The 27,659-nt window shown below is 44.1% G+C and overlaps 1 protein-coding gene across 1 annotated transcript; it reads left to right on the top strand.

The window, feature by feature from the left end:
- Positions 1 to 26,914, top strand: LOC124670818. Its single transcript, XM_047207287.1, has 11 exons — positions 1 to 125; positions 217 to 567; positions 15,697 to 18,277; positions 18,359 to 20,381; positions 20,495 to 20,550; positions 20,877 to 20,967; positions 21,059 to 21,150; positions 21,249 to 21,266; positions 23,460 to 24,299; positions 24,626 to 26,585; positions 26,706 to 26,914. Exons 2-11 carry the CDS (start codon positions 264 to 266, stop codon positions 26,814 to 26,816), a joined length of 8,076 nt encoding a protein of 2,691 aa, XP_047063243.1. The 5' UTR covers positions 1 to 125; positions 217 to 263; the 3' UTR covers positions 26,817 to 26,914.
- Positions 26,915 to 27,659: the final 745 nt, after the last annotated feature.

The following is a 27,659-nucleotide window of genomic DNA, read 5'->3' on the forward strand; positions in this document are numbered from 1 at the left end:
TGACTCAAGGGCTCCCATATTTGCACGGCTGTGTGGACCTGCTTTGAGCTGCCATGAGAAGGGCCTGTGCGTCTACTGAAGCTTGGAGGGATCCTATTGTTACTTGGTAAAGTTAGCTGGTTTTGGTGCGTAGTTTGGCTCTTCCCAGTTCCTTTCGATGCATTTATTGCTCTACTCCCCTCTGAATCCTTCTGTTTTGTTTCTCCCCTTTGCAAGGCCTGCTTTTGCTTTTGCTCCTGCCACTGCTGTGCTGCAGTAGGGAGATGGCGGGGTTTGTTGGCACGGTAGTTGACGCAGCAATAGGATGGATGGTGCAAAGCATCCTCGGAAGCTTCTTCACTGGACAGATGGAAGCATGGACTCGTGAAGTCGGGCTTGATGAAGATGTGGAGAAGCTCAAGTTTGAGATGAGGAACGTGGAAATGGTTCTTGCTGCTGCCGAGGGAAGGAGGATTGACAACAAGCCTCTCGCCCAGTCGCTGGATGATCTCAGTGAGCTGCTTTATGACTCAGAGGATGTGATGGACGAGCTAGACTACTACCGGCTCCAGCAACAGATCGAACAAGGTGCTTCACTTGTCTTCCATCTATGTTGCTTTCTGCTTCTTTTTATATTGTCGTGATTTTGATCACTACTTTGCCTATAGTTTGCTGTGCAACTAATCTCGAGAAAAGACAATCGACTACTGGTGGAACTGCCCCCCTCGCGTCGCCCCCTCCTGGCGACCGAGGGAGCGAACCCTAGCGCGCTCTGCCGCCGGCCCTCCCTCCTCCCCTCCTCCTCGTCGCCCCCAGAGGCACCGCCGTCAAAGCACGCGGCGCCGGTGAAGGGGGCGGCGGGGATCTTGGCCCCCGCTCCTCCCGCGGCGACTAGGTGGAGGACCGCCGCGCGAGGTTCGCCATGGTCGTGGCTGCTGCTCGGTGGGCTCTCCCTGCCGGCGGCCACCTCGGTGGGGGCTCTAGGAGCTAGGGCGGCAGCCCTGGGCGGGTGTGGACGGTGTCGGCCCTGCGGAGGGGCGGCGGCCGTGGTTGTGTGATGGCCGTCGTTCTCGGCCGCGCGGGCGGCGAGGCGACGGAGGTTGAGGGTCGCGGCACCGGTCTGCTTCGCCGGCCCGGTTGCCAGAGCTGAAGATGAAACCTCCTCCTCCTCGACTTGTTCGTCCCTTACCAGATCTGGAGCTCGGTGGTTTCGGCCACCGGATTTAGGTGTTGGGCAAAGGGTGGTGCTGTCTAGTGGTACCGGGGGAAACCTTTGGGCAACCACGACGAGGACGACGCCGCCGGCGCCGCGCTCCTTCTTGAAGGCCTCGTCGAGGTACCACTCTCACTACCCTCCTCTGCGTGGGCGAAAACCCGGTGTTTTCCTTGCGGACGGCGGCAACGTTGCGACGTCGGACCCCTTTCTGGAGGAGCCGTCTTGGGAACTGCAGAGGTGGGTGAACAATGGTGGTTTGAGGTGGCCGTGGCGACTTGCTCTGTTCGGCGAAGCTTTTTCCCCGTGTTGACTGGCAGGTGCCGGTTTGATGCTATGTTGCTCCACTGCTGTGGGGCCCCGAACTAGCTGTCCGAAACACCCGTTATGCATACACATTCACGATCCCATGATCAGTGTGTCGTTAAAGCATAACTGAACTGGTATCAAATACATCATCCATTACAGTACCGAATAAACAGATTACAACGGGTCACATGACCAATACTTACATAAGAGCCGCAATGGAAGGAGATCACCAATCCAAAAGCTGAAATACTTCAGACGAAAGCGTTCGCATGGCCCAAGTCATGCCATAACCCTACATGCAACTGACTGGGAAGACGTTCCTAGCTCGCATAGACGTCGTCAACTCCTTCATCGATCGAACTCCACCAAGTCTGGCCAAGTAAATAGCCAGGGACAAAGCAATGAGTACATTATGAATTGTACTCGCAAACCACCTTAGAGAGAAGTAAAGGATATGCAATTTGGCAGTAGCAAGGAACAGACACTAACTAGGGCGACAAGGAGCGAGAGGTAGTTCCTCTCGAGAGTATGACATCTCTATATCTTTGTTGAAACCTTTTTGTAAATCAGTTTGTTTGCAGACTAATAGGTAAGGATGAGCCATTTTCATTTCCGGCCATCTCAAATGGCCATTCCAACAATTCCAGCTTTTCCACCATACCTCCCAGGTACATTTCCACCAGTCCCACTGGCTTCCTTTTTCCGAAACATTTTTGAGAAATCACTTTTATAAAACAAAACTCTTCAGGCTAAGCAACAGCCTTCCCGACCGTTGATGTCTACGTTCCCCCTCCTTTCCTGTAGACAGTGTTGGGCCTCCAAGAGCAGAGGTTTGTAGAACAGCAGCAAGTTTTCCCTTAAGTGGATCACCCAAGGTTTATCGAACTCAGGGAGGAAGAGGTCAAAGATATCCCTCTCATGCAACCCCGCAACCACAAAGCAAGAAGTCTCTTGTGTCCCCAACACACCTAATAGGTGCACTAGTTCGGCGAAGAGATAGTGAAATACGGGTGGTATGAATATATATGAGCGAGTAGCAACGGTGCCGGAAAATAGCTTGTCGGCGTGTAATTGATGGTGGTAGTATTGCGAGCAGTAGTAACGCGATAAAACGAGTAAACAAGCAGCGATAGCAACGGTATTTAGGAACAAGGCCTAGGGATTACACTTTCACTAGTGGACACTCTCAACATTGATCACATAACAGAATAGATAAATGCATACTCTACACTTTTGTTGGATGATGAACACATTGCGTAGGATTACACGAACCCTCAATGCCGGAGTTAACAAGCTCCACAATTATGTTCATATTTTGGTAACCTTATAGTGTAAGATAGATCAAAAGACTAAACCAAGTACTAACATAGCATGCACACTCGTCACCTTCATGCATATGTAGGAGGAATAGATCACATCAATATTATCATAGCAATAGTTAACTTCGCAATCTACAAGAGATCATGATCATAGCATAAACCAAGTACTAACACGGATGCACACACCGTCACCATTACATCGTGCAGGAGGAATAAAACTACTTTAATAACTTTGCTAGAGTAGCACATAGATAGTAGTGATACAAAACTCATATGAATCTCAATCATGTAAAGCAGCTCATGAGATTATTGTATTGAGGTACATGGGAGAGAGATGAACCACATAGCTACAGCGAAGCCCTCAGCCTCGGGAGAACTACTCCCTCCTCATGGGAGCAGCAGCGGTGATGATGATGGCAGTGGAGATGGCAGCGGTGTCGATGGAGAAGCCTTCCGGGGGCACTTCCCCGTTCCGGCGGCGTGCCGGAACAGAGACTCCTGTCCCCCGATCTTGGCTTCGCGATGGCGGCGGCTCCGGAAGGTTTCGTGGGTTTCGTTGAACGTATCGTGGTTTTCGATCCAGGGGCTTTAAATAGGCGAAGAGGCGGCGCAGGAGGGTCGAAGGGCGACGACACCATAGGGCGGCGCGGCCGGGGCCCGGGCCGCGCCGGCCTATGGTCCAGGGGCCCGGTGCCCCCCTCCGGTCCTTCCCGGTGTTCTGGATGCTTCCGGTGAAAATAGGAACTTGGGCGTTGATTTCGTCCGATTCCGAGAATATTTCGTTACTAGGATTTCCGAAACCAAAAACAGCGAGAAAACGAGGAACCGGCACTTCGGCATCTTGTTAATAGGTTAGTTCCGGAAAATGCACGAATATGACATAAAGTGTGCATAAAACATGTAGATAACATCAATAATGTGGCATGGAACATAAGAAATTATCGATACGTTGGAGGCGTATCGGCATCCCCAAGCTTAGTTCCGCTCGTCCCGAGCGAGGTAAAACGATAACAAGATAATTTCTGGAGTGACATGCCATCATAACCTTGATCATACTATTTGTAAAGCATATGTAGTGAATGCAGCGATCAAAACAATGTATATGACATGAGTAAACAAGTGAATCATATAGCAAAGACTTTTCATGAATAGCACTTCAAGACAAGCATCAATTAAGTCTTGCATAAGAGTTAACTCATAAAGCAATAATTCAAAGTAAAGGCATTGAAGCAACACAAAGGAAGATTAAGTTTCAGCGGTTGCTTTCAACTTGTAACATGTATATCTCATTGATATTGTCAACATAGAGTAATATAATAAGTGCAATAAGCAAGTATGTAGGAATCAATGCACAGTTCACACAAGTGTTTGCTTCTTGAGGTGGAGAGAAATAGGTGAACTGACTCAACATTGAAAGTAAAAGAATGGTCCTCCATAGAGGAAAAGCATCGATTGCTATATTTGTGCTAGAGCTTTTATTTTGAAAACATATAGAGAGCATAAAAATAAAGTTTTGAGAGGTGTATGTTGTTGTCAACGAATGGTAGCGGGTACTCTAACCCCCTTGCCAGACAAACCTTCAAAGAGCGGCTCCCATTTTATTTTATTTTTGGGTGGCACTCCTTCCAACCTTTCTTTCACAAACCATGGCTAACCGAATCCTCGGGTGCCCGCCAACAATCTCATACCATGAAGGAGTGCCTTTTTATTTTAGTTTTATTATGATGACACTCCTCCCAACCTTTGCTTACACAAGCTATGGCTAACCGAATCCTTCGGGTGCCGTCCAACAATCACATACCATGGAGGAGTGTCTATTTTTGTTAATTAATTTGGGACTGGGAATCCCATTGCCAGCTCTTTTTGCAAAATTATTGGATAAGCGGATGAAGCCACCAGTCCATTGGTGAAAGTTGCCCAACAAGATTGAAAGATAAACACCACATACTTCCTCATGAGCTATAAAACATTGACACAAATCAAGAGGTGATAAATTTTGAATTGTTTAAAGGTAGCACTCAAGCAATTTACTTTGGAATGGCAGGAAATACCATGTAGTAGGTAGGTATGGTGGACACAAATGGCATAGTGTTGTTTGGCTCAAGGATTTGGATGCATGAGAAGTATTCCCTCTCGATACAAGGCTTAGGCTAGCAAGGTTATTTGAAACAAACACAAGGATGAACCGGTGCAGCAAAACTCACATAAAAGACATATTGAAAACATTATAAGACTCTACACCGTCTTCCTTGTTGTTCAAACTCAATACTAGAAATTATCTAGACCTTAGAGAGACCAAATATGCAAACCAAATTTTAGCATGCTCTATGTATTTCTTCATTAATGGGTGCAAAGTATATGATGCAAGAGCTTAAACATGAGCACAACAATTGCCAAGTATCACATTATCCAAGACATTTTAGCAATTACTACATGTAGCATTTTCCAATTCCAACCATATAACAATTTAACGAAGAAGAAACTTCGCCATGAATATTATGAGTAAAGCCTAAGGACATACTTGTCCATATGCAACAGCGGAGCGTGTCTCTCTCCCACACAGTGAATGCTAGGATCCATTTTATTCAAACAAAACAAAAACAAAAAACAAACCGACGCTCCAAGTAAAGCACATAAGATGTGATGGAATAAAAATATAGTTTCATTAGAGGAACCTGATAATGTTGTCGATGAAGAAGGGGATGCCTTGGGCATCCCCAAGCTTAGATGCTTGAGTCTTCTTGAAATATGCAGGGGTGAACCACCGGGGCATCCCCAAGCTTAGACTTTTCACTCTTCTTGATCACATTGTATCATCCTCCTCTCTTGACCCTTGAAAACTTCCTTCACACCAAACTCAAAACAACTCATTAGAGGGTTAGTGCATAATAAAAAACTCACATGTTAAGAGGTGACACAATCATTCTTAACACTTCTGGACATTGCCCAAAGCTACTGGAAGTCTATGGAACAAAGAAATCCATCCCACATAGCAAAAGAAGCAATGCGAAATAAAAGGCAGAATCTGTCAAAACAGAACAGTCCGTAAAGACGAATTTTATTGAGGCACCAGACTTGCTCAAATGAAAATGCCCAAATTGAATGAAAGTTGCGTACATATCTGAGGATCACTCACGTAAATTGGCATAATTTTCTGAGTTACCTACAGAGAATTTTGCCCAGATTCGTGACAGCAAAGAAATCTGTTTCTGCGCAGTAATCCAAATCTAGTATGAATCTTGCTATCAACGACTTTACTTGGCACAACAAAACACAAAACTAAGATAAGGAGAGGTTGCTACAGTAGTAAACAACTTCCAAGACACAAATATAAAACAAAGTACTGTAGCAAAATAACACATGGGTTATCTCCCAAGAAGTTCTTTCTTTATAGCCATTAAGATGGGCTCAGCAGTTTTAATGATGCACTCGCAAGAAATAGTATTTGAAGCAAAAAGAGAGCATCAAGAGGCAAATTCAAAACACATTTAAGCCTAACATGCTTCCTATGAAAAGGAATCTTGTAAATAAACAAGTTCATGAAGAGCAAAGTAACAAGCATAGGAAGATAGAACAAGTGTAGCTTCAAAAATTTCAGCACATAGAGAGGTGTTTTAGCAACATGAAAATTTCTACAACCATATTTTCCTCTCTCATAATAACTTTCAGTAGCATCATGAGCAAACTCAACAATATAACTATCACATAAAGCATTCTTATCATGGGTCTCATGCATAAAATTATTACTCTCCACATAAGCATAATCAATTTTAGTAGTAATTGTGGGAGCAAATTCAACAAAGTAGCTATCATTTTTATTCTCATCATCAAATATAGGAGGCATATTGTAATCATAATCAAATTTATCCTCCATAACAGGCGGTACCAAAAGACTACTATCATTATAATCATCATAAATTGGAGGCAAAGTATCATCAAAGTAAATTTCCTCCTCAATGCTTGGGGGACTAAAAATTTCAAGCTCATCAAAACCAGCTTCCCCAAGCTTAGAATTTTCCATAGCATTAGCAACAATAGTGTTCAAAGCATTCATATTAATAACATTCCCATTAGCATGCATATAAAGTTCCATGGGTTTTTTAATTCTCTCTTCAAACACATCATGTCCTAATTCAAGATAAAGTTCATAAAGATCTCTCATATTTTTGTTGTTTTCCATTATGCCTAACTAGTGTAAACAAGAAACAAAAAGATGCAATTGCAGGATCTAAAGGAAATAGCTTCGAGCACACACACAATGGCGCCGGAAAAGTACTGTTACACTGGAACCGAAGTATGAGTGCCTTTTACCTTTCCTCACGGCAACGGCGCCGTGAAAATAAGCTTGATGTCTACGTTCCCCTCCTTTCCCGTAGACGGTGTTGGGCCTCCAAGAGCGGAGGTTTGTAGAACGGCGGCAAGTTTTCCCTTAAGTGGATCACCCAAGGTTTATCGAACTCGGGGAGGAAGAGGTCAAAGATATCCCTCTCATGCAACCCCGCAACCACAAAGCAAGAAGTCTCTTGTGTCCCCAACACACCTAATAGGTGCACTAGTTCGGCGAAGAGATAGTGAAATACGGGTGGTATGAATATATATGAGAAGTAGCAACGGTGCCGGAAAATAGCTTGTCGGCGTGTAATTGATGGTGGTAGTATTGCAGCGAGTAGTAACGCGATAGAAACGAGTAAACAAGCAGCGATAGCGACAGTATTTAGGAACAAGGCCTAGGGATTACACTTTCACTAGTGGACACTCTCAACATTGATCACATAACAGAATAGATAAATGCATACTCTACACTTTTGTTGGATGATGAACACATTGCGTAGGATTACACGAACCCTCAATGCCGGAGTTAACAAGCTCCACAATTATGTTCATATTTTGGTAACCTTATAGTGTAAGATAGATCAAAAGACTAAACCAAGTACTAACATAGCATGCACACCTGTCACCTTCATGCATATGTAGGAGGAATAGATCACATCAATATTATCATAGCAATAGTTAACTTCGCAATCTACAAGAGATCATGATCATAGCATAAACCAAGTACTAACACGGATGCACACACTGTCACCATTACATCGTGCAGGAGGAATAAAACTACTTTAATAACTTTGCTAGAGTAGCACATAGATAGTAGTGATACAAAACTCATATGAATCTCAATCATGTAAAGCAGCTCATGAGATTATTGTATTGAGGTACATGGGAGAGAGATGAACCACATAGCTACGGCGAAGCCCTCGGCCTCGGGAGAACTACTCCTCCTCATGGGAGCAGACGGCGGTGATGATGATGGCGGTGGAGATGGCAGCGGTGTCGATGGAGAAGCCTTCCGGGGGCACTTCCCCGTTCCGGTGGCGTGCCGGAACAGAGACTCCTGTCCCCCAGATCTTGGCTTCGCGATGGCGGCGGCTCTGGAAGGTTTCTGTGGGTTTCGTCGAACGTATCAGGGTTTTCGATCCAGGGGCTTTAAATAGGCGAAGAGGCGGCGCAGGAGGGTCGAAGGGGCGACGACACCATATGGCGGTGCGGCCAGGGCCTGGGCCGCGCCGGCCTATGGTCCGGGGGCCCGATGCCCCCCTCCGGTCCTTCCCGGGTGTTCCGGATGCTTCCGATGAAAATAGGAACTTGGGCGTTGATTTCGTCCGATTCCGAGAATATTTCGTTACTAGGATTTCCGAAACCAAAAACAGCAGAAAACAGGAACTGGCACTTCGGCATCTTGTTAATAGGTTAGTTCCAGAAAATGCACGAATATGACATAAAGTGTGCATAAAACATGTAGATAACATCAATAATGTGGCATGGAACATAAGAAATTATCGATACGTTGGAGGCGTATCAACCGTCCATAACCGCGGACACGACTATTCGAATAGTTTTCACTCTGCAGAGGTTGTACACTTTCCCCCACAAGATCTGAATGCTCATCGTGTGGGCATCATCCCTGCATAACAACATATGCCACGACAAGTGCCCGATCGTAGTTTTTCACCTGCTCGCCTTAGCCTAAGACATGTCGAATAAGTTGTACCTCCCAACACCAGAGTCCGGGGGCTATCCAGGAGTAGCAAAGTCCCCAGCACACCCGACCCTCCGGAATTCCATCCAACCACTTAGGCATTTTTTAATGGGAGCTCATAAGTTGTACCCGCGTACCTAAACAGGCAAATGGGTTGCGTCCCTTATCATGGGAAGAACCCCGGTCGAAGCGTCCATGGTCGGACTGCACTACACTTGCAGGACCCAAACTAAGGCGAGACAAACTACTACGCTACGCCCCGTGCCCACTTTGGGGTAATGTGGTTGCACTGTCTTTCAGTCCGGGTGAGTACTTAGGCGCTAAAGTTTTCGAAAACATTTTCTTTTCTCCACTTGCCTCCAGCAAATCTTCCTCCCATAAACATTTTTCCTTTCATAAACCCACACTTGGGCAGTGCTACCCCATTCCAAGGTTTTCGAAAAACTTCTTTCCGGAAAACATTTTCATAACCATTTTTCCAGGGCTCCCAACCTATAGTCCAATTCATCTTTGAAAAATGGCGACAAGGATGACAAGGTGATAAGCACCCTATCACTAATAAAGGTGTGATCGGTAGGTACCAACGAGGGCTGCACCCTAAGGGTGGATTAATAAAACTCCGGGTGGCACTAACCACCGATATAACAAATAAAAGACATGCACTTTATAAAACATGTAATAATGCAAGTGCAAGATATATGGGACCAGAGATGCATCAAGTGGTTGCTTTCCTTTGTTGGCTATATGTCCCTGGACTTCATCTTCATGAATCATCTGCTCTGTCTTCCTCTTCGAATTCCTCACCAAGATCATCTCCTTCTCCGATAGCGTTCGCATTCTAACGTCGCAAAAGAAAAGGGAGAACAATCAACACATGGCCATAGCATCAACCACTCATACAAAACCAGTATCAAACCACTCAATCAGAGGCACTAAACATACAAAATAAATAGCACCTAGGGCCAGATGGTCATTTTATTTATAAATGGGCTAATTTTACCGCTACTCGAAAAGGCTCTAGCTCACACCAAGATATAATCTGCACTAATACCGGTAGGTAATGAATCTTGGAAACCACCAAAAAAGGTTCTGGTGCCAAAGTTCATTACAAAACATTTTAAACAAAAACAACCCAATTGCCCTATGGGTAAAATAAGCACTAACACCAATTTAACAAGCCACTCCAGAATAATGCACACAAAAATTTGGTAAAATCACAGAGAGTAAAGCTTGACTTTATAAAGCTACAGAAATTGGATTCACTCAATTTGGCTTTTAAAAACAGTAGTTAAGACTTTTATAAAACCAAAAATGGATTAGGAACCATTTAAATGGCCTAAAACTCTATGTGAGTCATAAAAATGCATGCAGCATACCTACTGAAAGCTAACAACATGTAGAACACACTTGCACAAGAATCACATGCAAATAAATTTCTAAATAATCTAGGCAAATTAAACAAGGCAGGAACCAGGCACATAAATAGCTAGGCACACCAGTATCAGAGTATCACCAACCAGAGAAAGCATACCCATGGATAGCTGAAACTAAATGTGACCTAACCTCACTGGTTTGGCATTTTTCTGATTTGTAAAAGAATTTACCACTATGAAAAATATTTCCTTTGGCACAAAAGTACCCTACATATCTACCAGTAGCACTTGGGTTTGCTTCAAAACTATTTGTATTTTTCAAACTAAAAATGAAGAAGGGGCTCTCTGGACAAGAATTTTATTTGTAAATAAAACAACATCCAGGAAGCTCCTCCGTGTGGGACCTGTGCCAAAAGAAGGGTATTTACATCTATTTCACAGCAAAATTTACCTCATGCAAAAATGAATCATACAAATCACATAATAAATAAAATGCAGATACAGTAACTTTTTAGGGTTTGATTTATGACCACAAATATACAACAATAAAGCACATGCATGCAAGTGTAGATGATTAAGAATTTGTATAAGATCACGCCGAAATTTGAATCAGGCCATTTGGAACAAAAATGATTTTTTGTGAATTTAAACTGAACAGATCACATCTGGGGCTTAGTTTTCAGCGAAAAAGAAAAGGAGAGGGAAGGGGCTGAATTCAGCCGGGCCGAGCAGATCCGAGGCGGACCGGCCCAGAAGTTCTTCCTCGCGGGCGGCCGATCGCGGGAATCAAAGGGCATGAGCGGGGTCCGCTGGCCTGATGCCATGCACGAGGCAGGCTTGCATGCTGCCGCCGGATCGACATCCGACGGCCCACGCCGGTTTCATCTGCGATGAACAAGAGCGAGCAGCGTGACGGCGACAAAGCGACGGAGGGAAGGCGGAGTCTCACCAGCGGCGGCCGTGGGAAGAAGAGGTGACGCGATGGATGGCCATGCGGCGCGAAGGTGGTCACCCTAGTCGAGAAGAACGCGTCGATGGACGCCAGGTAGACGACGCGGGCGACGACGGAGAGGTGACGGAGAGGCGGAGCAGCTCGGGGGTCAAAGAAGGAACATCGGTGTCCTTGCAAGGCTCAGCGGTGCTGTGGCCCGGAGCATCTGGGCGCCGTGCCGTGTCCTCAAAGGGGCAGTCCTAGGCGCCTGAAGGATCTACGGCGAGGGTGGTGACGGGAACAGCACCGCACTGACAAAAATCAACGACGGAGCCCAACCGCCAAGTGGATTTCTGCGAGGGTAAACGGACGAGTTAGGAGGGCCAGACGGAGAGAGACACACATGAGAATAAAGTAGAGAGAAGGGATGGAGGGGTGATGGCTGTGACATGCACGGCGACGTGCTCGCGGCGGGGCTGCAGACGGAGCCGAGGAAGAAGATGTTCTGGAGCGCAATTGTTTGCCTCGGGCACGAGTGAGGGTAGATAAGAACGAAACGGAGAGGGAGAGTGTCGGGTGAGCTTAATAAAGAAGGGTCGTGGCCGTGCTCGACCAAACGCGGCGCTCGATGGACGTGGTGCATATGGTCGGGGGCGCGTGAGGCTTAGCGCGATTGAGCAGCTGGGTGGTGGCATCGTGAACGGTGCCGCGAGCTGGGTGCCCTGCTACCAGAAGGAAGGAAGTTCGCTTGCTGGAATGGTCGGAACGCGATGGTGCCTGAGGGTGCACGCTGGTGTTCGACAGGTGTCAGAAGGCAGATGAGAGGGATAGGTAGAGGTGTAGACCACCATATAGCGCTACGATACCATGCCTTACAGGTTTGCAGTGCGGGACAAGACTAAAGAGGTGTGGTCGCTTGGGAACGCATCGGCCTCTCCCGGTCTGGGTGATCACGAGTAGGCAAAGCACGGGCGAGCTCGTTGTGGGGCACAGATGGCCTCGGGACCATGCGCATCTGAAAAAGGAGGAACATGGCGTCTCCGTGGCGCAGCCCTGAGAGCCAGGACGGTCTCATCCTTGCTGCCCAGATTTGGTGTCCAAAAGAGAGACAAATGATGGGGTGTGCTAGGGTTGCTAGGGCAGCGGGTAGGGGTGCAGGGGTGTGTAGAAGGGTGTTGTCTTGTGCTGGTATAGGGTGGATAGGAAAGGTGAGAGTGGCAGCAAGGATCCTCCAAGATTTGGTGAGGGACATGCACCGGCCTCAATCTCTCTCTCTTATTCACTCCAAAGGGAAACTTCCAAAGGAGTACTGAAGCACTGAAGGTGGGGAGGTGGACCAAGTAGAATGAGAAGAGTGTTGCAGGGGTCGAGATGTTCAGATGGTGTTGATCAACAAGATTAAGAGGGAGATGGAGAAAGGGAAGGGTGCATGGCATAACCGGCACTCCATTCGTGCCATGCATATATGGCTAAAAAAATAGCCTAAATGCGAAATTTAGGTTATTAAGGTGGGAATGCTTATGATGGCAAGTTCAAAACTTGAATTTGAGAAAGATACTGATGAAAGAAAATTGAGAAGGAAGAGGAGATTACTAATTTGAAAAGATGAACTGATCATGTCTAAAGATCATGACTTGGTAGATGATATGATGTCATTGGATAGATCAGAGAGGCTTAGTTTATATCCAAATGGTATCGCCCAATTTTGGACTGAATTCATATTTGTTTGAAACACTTTCTATGCCCAAGGTCAAATTTGAATGAAATTCATTAGAAAACATTTTGAAGTTTTTTAAAGTAGGAGGATGATATTTTGAGTTCAAAGTATGCTCTACTTGCATAACAGTGCATAGTAGGTTTTTCTCAAAACTATTTGGTAATAAAAAAAGGTGCATGAAATGGTGTATGTACCTTTTCCATGCATTTTATTAAATAGAAATTATTTTTGAATGGAAATGTAGTGATAAAACATATCAGCAACATTTCCTATTTTTATTTGAGAAAAGGTTTTGAAAATAGTTTGACAACAGAAATAATAGTTTTTGAAGTTAAGGTAGGGAAAAAATAGGGTTTTAGGGCTTTCAGGAAATTTGGAGGGAAACTCCAAATTTGAAATTCGGATCATTGCCATAGGTCATAGTATTGATTTTTATAGATGATATTTTGTTTTAGCCTCTTAATTAAAGACAAGGCTCAAAGAGTGGGGTCTAGGTAAGATGACAAAAAGAAGGTGTGCAAGACATAAGATGGTTAGGTCAAAAATGTTTTCTAACATAGAGTTGGATGATCTTGGAGAGATTGAGATACAATTGGAGATTACTCATTTGTTGGCCAAATGATCATCTAACAAGATCATGACTAGATGAAGTGGGGATGCTGATTGATAGATCAATGAGACATATTACTGGCAAGGAAAATGCCAACGATATTTGATCACAGATCAAATAGTCCTCTAATTATTTTTGGTGTCTATGGCCCTTATTTGATTTAAAATAGATAAAAAAGTTTAATTGAAACCTTTGAGATGAGAGAGGGTTTTTAGAAGAGTAGTATGATCCAAAGTCGAATAAAACTAAAAATATGGATCACTCCATTTTACGTTTGGAAATCAAAACTGCATATAAAAGCATTTATAAAAATTTAATGTCACACAAAGTAGGGGTATGCCATTTGGAAAATACTTTGTGTCAACAACAATTTTAGAAACCTATATTGTGATACTATGATCTAAGTGACCCTAGCCAATTTAAATAAAATATTTTTGTCAAGACCTTTTGAATTTAGACTTTGAGTCAAAAGACAAAACAAAACAGATTTTGTATTGTGTCAAAAAGTTCAAATACTTTTGAAGAGAGTAGATTAAAGTAATACAAGAGAGACCATAGCATGAGTGTTTTTCTTGAGACTAGAAGATGTGGGTTGAGGTACTTCATTTAGCACTAGCTATTATCACTCAACAAACAAAGCCAAACAAGCATTGCAATCAAAACATGTCAACACTAGAGAAAAAAAAGTTTTTGTTCCCCTTGATTTTTGCACATTGGACACATAAACAAGGTTGCAAAAGTTGGGGTGTTACAATTGCCCCTGCTGGCCGGTGGCGACGCCCTCGAGCCTGGGTGAAAGGGAAAGGGTTCCCCTTTACGGCAGTAGCGACGTTGGGCTGGCGAGCGGCCATGCCATGGTGGTCCTGTTCATCCGTGGGGGCTGGTTGTGCCCTCTTCCGTCGTTTCTTCTTCGCTGCGTCTTCTTCCTGCAACTTCAGTTTGATGTGGTGGTTGCTCTGGCGATGGTCTCGGTGATGTTCCCTGCCGTCTATGATGGCTTCCCCTTTGGCAGTCTAGCTCCATCTTTTCCGCTGTGTTCTTGGGGGAACTCCTTCGCCTCCGGACGGTACTGTGCCCTTCGATCCAGGGCGAGGGACAAGGGGTCTCTTTCCGGAGGCGGAGACGGTGGAGGTTGGATCTAGATTTGCCCAGTGGGTACGGACGAAGACACGGTCCGGTGGCCTCCCCAAGCTCTCGCTGCCTTCCTGGTGCTCTCCTCGATGTCTAGCTGTGGTGTAGGCGTTCCAAGTGGTGTTCATGTTTCGATCTTTAGTTTACTTGTGTTGCCTGTTCCTGTGAGTTGTTTGTAAGCATGTTTGGTGGCTTTATTAATTGAAAGTTGGGCTAAGGCCTTATCTCTAAAAAACTAAGAGCATCTCCGGTCGCGTCCCCCAAATCGTCTCCCAAACCGCGCCGGATCGAGCGTTTGGGGGATGCTTTTTCTTCGTGCCGCATTTGGGGGACGTCGCTGCCCAGCCGCGTCCCCCAAAACCACTCCCAAACATAAATTCAAATAGTTTAATTCAAAAGAGATCCTTCCCGCTGAAGTCGTCGCGATCAAAGTACTGGACGCGCGATCGTATTACAGATCGGTGGTGCAAATTGAACATAAATTAGAAGGAGGGGTTCGGCGACACCGACGGCGCATCCTGAGTCGACGTAGGCCCGTCGAGCACGATGACTTCATCGTGCTCTGCCCGGTCTGGCTGCTCGTCACCGATGCCGAGGCCGACGCCGATGCAAATGCAGATGCCGATGCCGATGCCGCCGACTTAGGTGTACTAGCAGACGCTGTCGCCGACGCCCCTGCTGGTGCCGGCTCTGCCTCCGAGGGTGGGGTTGCTACCGCTGCCTCGGCCGCCGCCATTTTGGCTTCGATGTCACCGAGGATCATGCCTTTGTAGAAGTTGTGCGCCGCTAGCGCTAGCGGCTTTGCGAAGGGCGCCTTCGGCCCCTTCGTCACTGCCTCCTTGCCCGGTGGCTTGGTGGCCGCATATCATTGGCAGTTAGGCACCACTTTTCAGTTATCTCTTGCTTAGATATCAACTATTCATTTTTTGTTACTATATGTTTAGGAGAAAAGTAGAGGACTTCTGTACACCATGTAACTTTTGTGAATTATTAGCAGATTAGCAGTTACATGATAATATCTGCTTTTGCTCAAGTGGCTTTCGTATGCTTGTCCCCAAATAACTTCTTCTTTTAATGCAGGAAATGGTTCTAGTGTTCCTAGTGGTTTTAATCCCGAAGGAAGCCACACGTCACCATCCACTCCATCTTCTGCTTTTGAATTCGTATACAATGCCACAAGACAAGTAACTAGTTGGGCATCATGCGATAGAAAAAGGAAACGGGAAGATGAGGGGCCAGCTCATAGCACCTTGCTCACTATTGAGGTTAAACATGACATTTCTAAGAGGATCAATAGAATAGTGAATCATTTGTGCACTATTGGCAATGCTGTACAGAGAGTTCTTCAGCTTGTGATCGCTCACCCCATTACAACACCAAGTGAGAGTCGGATTATTGCTAGGAATGCCCGCATGACAACCTCTGTTCTAATTGAAAGTAAGGTATATGGGAGAGATGCAGAGAGAGACATGATAATAGACCTGTTGATAAACAAGGGATGTAATGATCTGAATGTGCTGCCAGTGGTTGGCATTGGTGGTGTTGGAAAGACGACACTTGCTAGGTATGTATACTGTGATCAAAGAACTACAGATCATTTCGATTTGCAAATGTGGGTTTGTGTATCCACGGACTTCACTGAAAGAAGACTTACACTTGAGATTTTAGAGCATGTATGTAAAGATAGACAAGAGTATGAAAATATAAACAATTTTAATGTACTACAGGAGATCCTTTTGAAGTACATCAGAAACAAAAGATTTCTACTTGTATTAGATGATGTGTGGGAAGACAGGGACAAGAGTGGATGGGATGAACTGTTAGCCCCATTGAGGCATAGTCAAGTAAGTGGCTGCATGATTTTAGCAACAACTAGAAGAAAATCAGTTGCAAAATTGCTAGGAACAATGATTGAAGTTGAATTGAATGGTCTGGATGAAAAGGACTTCTGGCTTTTATTCAAGGCATTTGCATTTGGTAATGAGAAGTACGAGGGTCATCCTAGTTTGCAATCTATTGGCAAACAGATTGCTAAAGCACTAAAGGGCTGCCCACTAGCTGCACAAAGTGTTGGTGCACTTTTGAATACATGTGTTAGCTATAAGCATTGGAGGACAGTCCAAGACAAATGGAAATCTCTTCAAGAAGATGCTGATGACATTTTGCCCATCTTGAAGATCAGTTATGATTACCTACCGGTCCACCTTCAGCGCTGTTTCTCATTCTGCTCTTTGTTTCCAGAGGACTACCAATTTAATGGAGAAAAATTGGTCTGTGTTTGGATATCACAGAATTTTGTGCAGTGTGAAGACCCTACCATGAGATTGGAAGAAACAGGGCAGCAATATTTGGATAGATTAGTGGATTTAGGTTTCTTCCAAAAGGTTGGCTTACGCTATGTTATGCATGACCTAATGCATGAATTGGCCGGTAAAGTTTCATCACATGAATGTGCTACTATACATGGATTGAAAGCTGAGGCAATTCGACCAAGGGTTCGCCATTTGTCAATCATAACTACTGCTTTTGATAAAGATCGTGGCAGTTTTCCTACTGAGATGTTTGAGAAAGTACTTCAGAAGATTGGCCCTTTGCCAAAATTGAGGACCTTGATGTTATTTGGGCGAAGCAGTATGAGTTTATTGGAGTCCTTGCGTACTTTATGCAAGGAGGCAAAATGTTTACGGCTCCTAAATTGTTTTGTGACAGGTGCTGACATCAGCTCTATAATCAGTTTGTTAAATCCATGCCATGTTCGCTATCTTGAATGCGTTTGTGTTGCCAGCACACAAACATCGTTATACAGAGTCTACAAGTACAATGTGTCTCCTCAAGCTTTGACAAGATTTTATCACCTTCAAGTATTGGACGTGGGTGTTTCAGGCAATTTTGTTGTGCCCACTGATATGCATAATCTTGTTAATTTGCGCCATCTTGTTTCTCATGAGAAAGTGCATCGTGCAATAGCTTGTGTTGGCAAAATGACCTCTCTCCAGGAACTAAGATTCAAGGTTCAAAATGTTGGCAGTTTTGGGACAAGACAACTTCAGTCTATGAATGTGCTTGTAGTACTTGAAATTTCTCAACTTCAAAATGTGAAGACTAAAGAAGAGGCGAGTGGGGCCAGGCTGTTAGATAAAGAGCATCTAGACAAGTTGTCCTTGTCATGGGAGGATAGCAGCATGGCCCTTCAACCTGAAACAGCAAAAGATGTGCTTGAAGGTCTTCAACCACACGAGAACCTCAAAACTCTAGAAATAACTGGATACGGTGGTGCTACCTCCCCAACCTGGCTTTCCGGCAACTTTTCAGTTATCTCACTGCAGATACTTCATTTAGAGAAGTGCAAGGAATGGCGAATTCTTCCAACTCTTGAAATGCCTTTCCTTAGGAAGCTGGCATTGATCAGGATGTTAAATGTAATGGAAGTCGAAGTTCCTTCCTTGGAAGAGTTGATCTTGACCGATATGCCAAAATTGGAAAAATGTGTTGGTTCTTATGGAATGGAATTGACTTCCCATCTAAAGGTTTTGATTATCAAGAACTGCCCTCAGCTGAATGAGTGCACTCATTTCCAGAGTTACTCTTCTTTCGACGCTGAGCAGAAATCGTGGTTTCCGTCACTCAACAAACTCTCCATCGAGCATTGTCCTCAAATAATGTATAATTTTGTTCTCAATTTTGTTCCTGTTCAGTACATTTGCGAATTCTTAGGCACTTACTTTGATAAATGATGTTGCAGCAAGTGGGAAATGTTTCCACTAAGAGAAATGGTGGCCCTCAAGGAGTTGGAGCTGATGGGCCTACATGATGTGAGAGAGTTGGCAGTCCCTTCTCTGGAGAAGTTAGTGTTGATTCAAATGCCAAACCTGGAAATTTGTGGCAGTCTAACAGATTCTCCATCTTTGCAATTTTTACCTTCTCAAGGAGATCAAAAGAGATGGCTATGTAGTATCCGTAGACTCACCATCCATGATTGCCCTTGTTTGATAGTGACACATCCTCTTCCGTCTTCTGAGTTGTCCATCATGGGAGTTCCGGCACTTCCAAAAATGAGTATAAAACAGAGAAAGTTCAGTATCGAATCTAATGAGTTGAGTGTGTTGGATGACCGTTTCTTGGCATTCAGTAACCTTAGGGGCATAACATCGTTGCACATAAGAAAGTGTCCAAATCTGGTATCTCTTTCAAGTGAAGTTTTCAGCCAGCTCAGTGCCTTAGAGAATTTAAGTATATACGACTGCCCAAATCTGGCCAAGTCAAACATTATGTCAGGAGTTGTTCTGGAAAATAGTAGGTCTGTAAGAAGCCTTCTGCTACCATCTCTCAAATCGTTCGTCATGGACAGATGCGGCTTAACAGGGAGCTGGCTAACACAAATGCTTTCACAAACGCAGTCCCTTGAGGTGTTGGAATTAACTGCATGTCCAGCGATAAAGTATCTATCAATCAGTGAACTTTCAGAAACCGAAGGGACCAGCAGTTTGGTTTCAGGAGTGATGACGTCATCCCAAGATGAACATCAATTGAAGCTGCCATATAATCTCCTGTGTTCTCTCAAGAGGTTATGGATTCAGCGCAGCCTGGATCTGGAGTTCGTTGGGGGTAACAAACACTTCGCGGGACTTACCTCCCTTACAGAGCTAGTCCTTCAAGATTGCCCCAAGCTGGTCTCATCGCTGGTGGGTCACATGGGCGAAAGGAAAGATGATGGTAACATGGATGTTGGATTACTCCCGCCATCACTTGAAAACCTGTCGATAAGTTCTTTCCAAGAAAATTATCAGTCCTTCACTCCCGAGGGACTTCTCTGCCTCAAAAGGTTAAAGCTCGCGAACAGCCCTTGTTTTAAGTATGTACAGCTGCATTCCTGTACAGCCCTAGAGGAGCTGCGAATCTGGGGGTGTGTCCAGCTGGCTGCACTGGAGGGCTTGCGATTCCTCACCTCCCTTCGAATTTTGTATATGGAGATGAATCCGGATCTGTCTTGTACATGGGAGCTCAAACTGCAGGAGCAAGAGAATGATGGAAGTCAAATTCAGCTTCTCCCTCCCTCTCTTAAAGAACTTAGGATCTGGATGCTCACAGATAGGGTCCAGTCTGGTCTCCTAAGCTGCCTCCCCAACATCACCAGGTTAATGATATCACGAAGTCCAGAACTGACGTCTCTACAGCTGAGATGCTGCACAACACTTCAAGAATTGGAAATTAGAAACTGTGAGTTTCTTGCTTCGGTTGAGGGCTTCCAGCTCATTAGAAGCCTGACATCCTTGAAACTATCTTACTCCCCCAGCCAACCTTCCTGTTTGGAGCTCGTGTCTCACCAGCATGGGGCTTGTGAAATCTGGTCTAGACTGAGAATTCTTGAGGCTAGTGATGCGTCTGTACTTTCTAGGCCCTTCTGCAAACAGCTCACATCTCTAACGCACCTACAGTTCACATCTTGGGGTAGTGAACCGAAAGACAGCATGGTGAGCCTAACAGAGGAACAAGAGAGAGCACTGCAGCTTCTAACCTCCCTGCAAGACCTTACATATTGGAAACACCCGAAACTCTTATCGCTTCCTGCAAACCTACATAGCTTGACCTCCCTCGAGAGCTTATCCATCTATCATTGTAGCAGCATCACAAGGCTTCCAGACATGGGCCTCCCACCTTCGCTCAGACACCTTCAGTTATCCTGTTGCAGTGAGGAGCTAGGTTCACAATGCAGAATGGCAGCAACGGAGAAGCTAAAGGTCAGGATTAATAGTGAGCGAGTGAATTAATCAACAGTGTCTTCTTCCAAGGTACACTTCTGGACTATTTTCTCTTTACTAGTACTCAGTACCTTTGCCCTCTTCTTGCTTAAAGTAATTGTTACCTTTGCTGACTGCAGCCATCAGCGATGCACATATTGCTGAGGTTTGCCACCACTGGCACAATCGTGCCAGTGTGATATACCCTTTTGGTTTTCCACGAGGCACTCGAATCACATGATGGCTGGACACATAAACCATGTGTTGAAAGTAGCAAACTCTTTTGTTATGATGAACCTATGCTATAGCAAGCCTTACCACGGTATGTAAAGAATTTGTGTGCCTTCACATTTATCTTGATTAGTGCCGTCAGTGGCGCAGTGATGGTGTTGGCAATATTATTCCTTCTCGGTTACTCCTGGCAGCGAGTGACTTTTTATCCCACTGTCTGTGTGTGTGTTATCTTCCTAAAAATTTCTGTGATGAGATAATCATTATTGACCCTCAATTTTCTGTGTTCAGGAGGGAGAACAGTTCTTGCAAGAAGCCTGATCAAAGCTCTAGCAGTACTGTCTTTATTAGATGCTTTGATTCAGCTCTTGGGGAGGATCAGGTAGTTTGAAGCGCTAAACATGTTTTTTTTGGGTACATCTGTTTGACATCCATATGCCTCTTGTATTACGCTTACTATTTTCCATTGGCAGATCAGAAGTTCACTTCTGCAACATTTTAGCTCAGGTGGAGAGATCACAAGAGTTTCAAGTCCGAAGGACTATGAAACTGGTGCAAGCAAAGGGTAAGTTGACTCTGTTATGTGAAAGTGCAAATTGCTCTAGCTGTCTTTTTATTGGTAGAACCACCAGTCTTACCATACATTTGTCCTTTCTTTCGCAGGGAAGAAGACCACTTTCGGTGATGACTGATTTAGAAGCTTTAAAACACAAACCTGCCCCTGGTGAAATGCCAAGAATACTTTTTTTTGGGCAGTTTTGGAGATTTATATAATCTTATTAGTGTAGTTTGTAGACCGGCCAGACAATTTTTCAGTAGTTTTGGAGATTTATATTCGCGTGATAAATTTAGTTGCTGTACTTCCTACATAATTGTGATATAGTATTACCTTGTGTTCTAATTTATTTTCTAGCTATTTTGGAGATTGTGGGCACCCCTACCGCTTCCTTTTTAGCATTACCCAAAAATGGTGTATGCTTGACAGTTGCCAATTTTTTTGGCATGTCAATGCTACTTTTTTTTTTGCAGGGATGCTACTTCACCGTTCGTTTTTCTAACTAACGTTGTCCAAATCATGGTCAGGCAACCCAAAATTCTGGCCATCCAAAGTCCAAACATTTGGTAGGGCAAACCTTGGCAAAAATGAAACACACCCTACAACACTCAAGGTCTGGTCAGTCGTCACGCCCTCGGGCACCACCGCGCCACTGTTTCCCCCGTCAAAATAGATAGTACATATCTCTTCTCGAGCGTTTCCGCGCCGCCGGCAACCGCATCAGATTCAACCGTCCGACCACCGTGGCGGTACTCATGTGCAAGCCCATCTACCTCGGCGTGCAGAAGCGCGCGCCTGTCCGCGTACCGACCCGGTCCAGGCCATGGCCTTCCAGTGCGGCTATTAAGCCCTCAACGTGTTCGAGGAAATGCCCCACCAGAAAACCTGCAGCCAAAGTTCATGCGGGGCCAACGCCCGGGGTGCCGTCAACATCGGCGATCTCCATCCAAGGCATCCAAGCATCCCGTCGAATGGTGGAGTGACGTGGTGGGCTCATCTTGGCCCCGGCTATCCCCTTGGCCCTGGCGGCTCACCCTCGCTGGTACGCGGCACACAGGTAACTAAAGTCTCGTCGTTCTGAATCAGTACTGACCAAGTTGGTTGATTATGGTGTCTACTCCCCTTCAGGATAGCATGGGAGGGGTTATACATACGTAACATACCTATCAGAAACCTTCAACATTAACCATCTCAATTAGTGAGTGAGGATCCAGTAATAGTAACCTGGAAATTTACCGGCCGCTACCTACCGGTGTAGTTTTCACCATCGATTCATACTTCAAGATTCTACCTCATATAATCGACCTAAAGATAATTATGCGTGGTGGCCTGCACATTTCATGGCGTAGTGTACATCTTTTTATAAATAGTTGGTGTACATATTTTTATGAATAGTTGTTTCATTGTTTGAATAGGCCTGTCGAGGCAGTTCACCTGCTGATTTACCGCATTATATTGTTACAAGTTTTAACGTTATATAATTTGATGGGACATACAGCTAGCTAGCTAACCTAACACGCCAAGGTGTGTTTAATACAAAGGAACAGGCCAGCGCTTTAACCATTTAAGTCGAAGTCAGTGAGTGCGTTGACTCTAAGACGAGAAAATAAAAATGACGCTGCAACAATCGCAACTATATATGCTTCAATAGATTGAGTAGACATGATATATATATATGTGATGGATCCAGTTTGTGGTTTAAAATGGTGATCATATCACGATGTCTCGAAAAGATAAGGTGACACGTCACTAATTAGATTATGCTGCAATCGGTTCCAAACCTTACGTTGGCATTTATAAAATAGTGTATAATGACGACCGTCTAAATACATTTATTCAACCGCATCCAGCGAGCATGCATGATTAATTGACTATAGTGGCAAGTATGATGACGGCTGTCTAGCTAGATACATCGAACCCGGTAATTTTTCTTATCTAAATGGTGGTGTGTAGTTAATCATAGCAAGGGACATTTGCGTCAGCATTTCGATGGCAAGCACTGGACTGCTTGACCTAAAACACGGTATGTGTATTAAATTATTGTGTCCATTATTTTACAATTTGCGTACCTCTGCATAGAAACAAACCCACGTCTCTCTGTGCAAGAAAATTGGTCGAGATGAACATATTCCTTTTTTTTGCGTACTTCATACTATATATATATATCCCATTGGTAGTTGAATACATGCTTCAAGCTAGCTATATGCGTATATACACTATAAGTTTGAAATCTGTAAAAAGCAATCCATGCATACCACCGCTCCTACACACCAGCCTAATTGGCACTTGTCAACCAAACAACGAAGGGGGTGAGTGAGAGAGAAAGAGAGAGTATTCATGGATCTCGTAACAGGGGCCATGGGCTCCCTTCTCCCCAAGCTTGGCAAGCTCCTTAATGAGTACAAGTTGCAGAAGGGCGTCAAGGAAGACATCAAGTCTCTGGAGAAAGAGATGAAGATCATGCGTGCTGCTCTTCACAAGGTGGCAGAGGTGCCACGGGACCAACTTGAGGAGGGCATCAAGATCTGGGCAGGGGAGCTCAGGGAGCTGTCCTACAACATGGAAGACGTTGTAGACAAGTTCCTGGTGCATGTCAATGGCGAGAGCTCTGACCCCAACTCCAACAAGATCAAACAGCTTGGGGATAATATAATTGGCTTGTTCACCAACTGGAAATCTTGTCATCAGATCGCCAACGAGATCAAGGACATCAAGAACCAAGTCAATTATGTGGCCAAACAACATAAGAGGTACAGGGTCAGTGGTATTGTTGCTGCTAATGTAGCTGCTACAACAACAACTTTTGATCCTCGTCTACCTGCTTTGTACAACAAGGTATCTGACCTTGTTGGCATCAATGAGCCAAGAGATGAGTTAATCAAGAGGTTAACAAACAAAAATGACCAAATAGAGATAGTCTCTATTGTTGGATTTGGAGGCTTGGGCAAAACTACTTTGGCTAAAGCTGTATATGACAGTCTCAAACCACAATTTGATTGCACGGCCTTTGTTTCTGTGTCGCAGACTCCTGATATGGTAGGGATTTTCAGGAAGATGCTACATCAGCTTGATAAGAAAAACTATGCCCACATCAATGAAGCATCGCGCGATGCAACAGAGCTCATTGATGAACTCAGAATGTTCCTCCAAAACAAGAGGTATTGATCATTCTTTGCTTTCTCATATATAGTTTGTATGTACTTTCATTGATGTGATTGTGAAGTGCATCGATGCATTTTGCTCAAGACGGTGAATAGAACATGTGTACAAATAGTTAGAAACAATTGCATTCTTTATTTAAATTTCACGTTTTCTGTTGTCTTATTTCATTTAACCCCTATTTCATCCTTGTCTTATTTCTCCATGAATTTTATTATTTTTGCCCATGCTGCTTATATTAACATACACATTCGGGAAGTCCTACGTTATCCTTATTCATTTCTTGATATGGTTCACAAATATTACAACTCATACACATCTATAGGTACCTCATTGTTATTGATGATATATGGAACCTACAATCATGGATAGAAATCAAACATGCTTTGAATGAGAATAGTTGTGCAAGCAGAATAATCACAACAACTCGTGACCTTGATGTTGCTACAAATGTTGGTGGTTCTTTTAAGATAAATCCCCTTAATCTAAAGAGCTCAAAAACCTTATTTTGTGGAAGAATATTTGGTTCTGAGGATAAATTACCTCGACATTTGGGTGAAGCGTCCATAAAGATATTGGATAAATGTGGTGGTGTACCACTAGCTATCATTACCATCGCTAGTGTATTGAATGTACCTAGTAAAATCCAAAACCAAGCAGTGTGGGATAAGGTGTGTGCCTATATTGGTTCTGGACTTGAACATAGTCCTCATGTGAAGACCATGCGGATAATATTGTCCCTAAGCTATTACCACTTACCCTATCATCTGAGAACTTGCCTATTGTATCTAAGTATATATCCAGAAGATCATGAGATCCATAGAGATGACTTGATATGGAAATGGATAGCCGAAGGTTTCATCCAACATAAAAATTCGGATGATAGCTTATTTGAGGTTGGACGCAGTTACTTTACTGAGCTGATAAATAGTGGCATGATCCTGCCGTGCATAGATTTTAAAGGTGATGTAACACATTGCCGTCTGCATGATATGGTGCTTGGCCTAATCTGTTCATTGTCTAGTGAAGAAAACTTTGTTACTATATTGAATCACAGCGGTGGTTGCGGCATATCTTCACCCGTCAATGTTCGCAGGCTGTCAATCCAAAATAGAAATGAAGACAATCAAAGGAAGCCACTTGCTTTCATGAGTAAATCACAAGTGAGGTCTGTTACTACCTTTCCACCTGCTATTAATCAAATGATGTCACTGTCGAGATTTGATGTTTTACGTGTATTGGATCTAAATGGATGTCATCTGGGGAAAAGCAAAAACCTTAACCTCGAGGATGTTGTGAATTTATTTCACTTAAGGTACCTAGGTCTTGCCGGTACAAATATTTGCCAGCTCCCAGCTGGAATAGGAAATCTGCTATTTTTGCAGGTGTTGGATGTAAGATACAATTCCAACCTAAAAGAATTACCATCCAGTATTTGCAAGCTGAGAAGATTGATGTGTCTACTTGTTAATGGTTACCACGCGAGCCTCCCTGATGGGCTGGGAAATCTTACATCCATGGAAGTGTTGAAGAAGATCTGTGCCACCCTAAACATTGTGAAAGAGTTGCGCAAGCTATCAATGCTAAGGGAGCTCAAAGTTAAGTTTGAGCGTAATGCAAGCCTAGAGTATGGGGAAGCTTTTCTTGAGTCTTTACGTCACCTGAAAAATATCCAAAGTGTAATTATTCGTGGGTATTTCCCTTCCATGGATATCTTGGAGAAAAGTTGGCTGCCACCTCAGCAGCTCCGCGCATTTGAGTCTGTCAGGTGCGGAGCATTCTCTGGGGTGCCGGAGTGGATAAAGAGGGATCCACTGTGTCTCTCAGACCTCGCCGAGTTGGTAATTGGCTTCGTGGAACTACGAGAGGAGGACCTACTGATCCTTGGGAGGTTGCCAGTTCTTCGTCGTCTCTGGTTGTGGAGTGCCAAGCAAACGCCGAAGGTGCTGTCCATTGGCGCTGATGGTTTCCACTATCTAACAAGCTTCACACTATACTGTGAATCACCCAGGCAGATAGTGTTTCAGCGAGGCGCTTTTCCAAAGGTTGAGGGGGTTCTCTTTAACTTCAATGTCAAGAAGGCAAAAGATGATGGCAATGGCGATTTCTACTTCGGCCTGCTGAACCTCTTATCCCTTGGGCAGGTCACTGTGGGAATTGATCGTCATGGTGTCACACTTGCAGACGTGAAGGATGCAGTGGTTGCATTGAGGCAGACAGTTAATGTCCATCCCCTTCATCCTGTCATCACCTTTGATATTAGGCCGCTTATACAACAAGAGGAGGTACAAGCACCTAACCAATGCTTTCTTTCTCACAGGCCTATTGTGTTTTATGTCCTACCTAGCTCATGTGTTAATTTCATGATTATGTTTTCAACTTTTTCTCTCATCCTGATTTCTCAGGCACTGAGGGCAAGTGAAATGAATCCAGAGTTTTTCTTTGATGAAGAACTGATTAGAGAGCAAAGGAAGCTCCCGGGGAAATTTCGGAAATTCCGTGCAGAAACTACCTAGTCAGATTCAATCTCCACAATTTAAATTCAGGGAACATTATCCCAATTAAAATGAAGCGGCAATGATGAATCAACATGTACACTAGATTTCACAGAGTTTTATTTTCGTTTGGAAAGCTTCACATAAAGGGTCCATGCAAAATTGTTGACCCTGCTGAGATCCATCAAGGAAACTTCTGATTGCAATATGCCGCTTTCAGTTTGCACCTCTTGTTATCTGCATTTTCCTGTTAAGTGTTGTTTCTTCATACGCATGTATGTACACGTTCGTTTATCAATTCAGTGCCCTCCGTGTAAGGTGTGACAGGTTGCATACCGCATAACTCAAGTATTGCATGACTTATTTACTTCGTCCAGTGGTTCAAAGTGGATCACGCGTCCTTTGTTTATTCTCTTTCAGTGAGGAACTAGGTGCAATGTTCATAATTGCCAGGTATTACCGTATTATTCATTAGTTGCTTGAAACCCAACCTCAGATAGGATGTTTTAAGTCTTTGTGTTATATCACAACACCTGGAATCTGCAGTCAACCAGGGCTTACCTGATTAGCGATGAGATGACTACATATTTTGCTGGATGCCAGGAGCTACAATTCTATGCCTGCTTTTAGGTGGTGGACATTGGTTTAATCTTTTAGCCAAGTTATATTGTAACAAAGAAAAATAGAAGAAAACAAAAATTAAAAATAAGTTTGCTTATAAAGATAATTTTTAAAAAAAAATGCCATGTTGGCGTAAAAGCTAGTTTATAAAAGTATTTGGCTCCTGTCCATATCTTCATCCTACAAGCTTAATTAATCAGGCTCTTATTTGTTTTTGTCTTACCCTGGAGACTGCAACACAAA

The sequence above is a fragment of the Lolium rigidum genome, chromosome 7 (genome assembly GCF_022539505.1).
Source record: "Lolium rigidum isolate FL_2022 chromosome 7, APGP_CSIRO_Lrig_0.1, whole genome shotgun sequence".
NCBI classification, from domain to species: Eukaryota; Viridiplantae; Streptophyta; class Magnoliopsida; order Poales; family Poaceae; genus Lolium; species Lolium rigidum.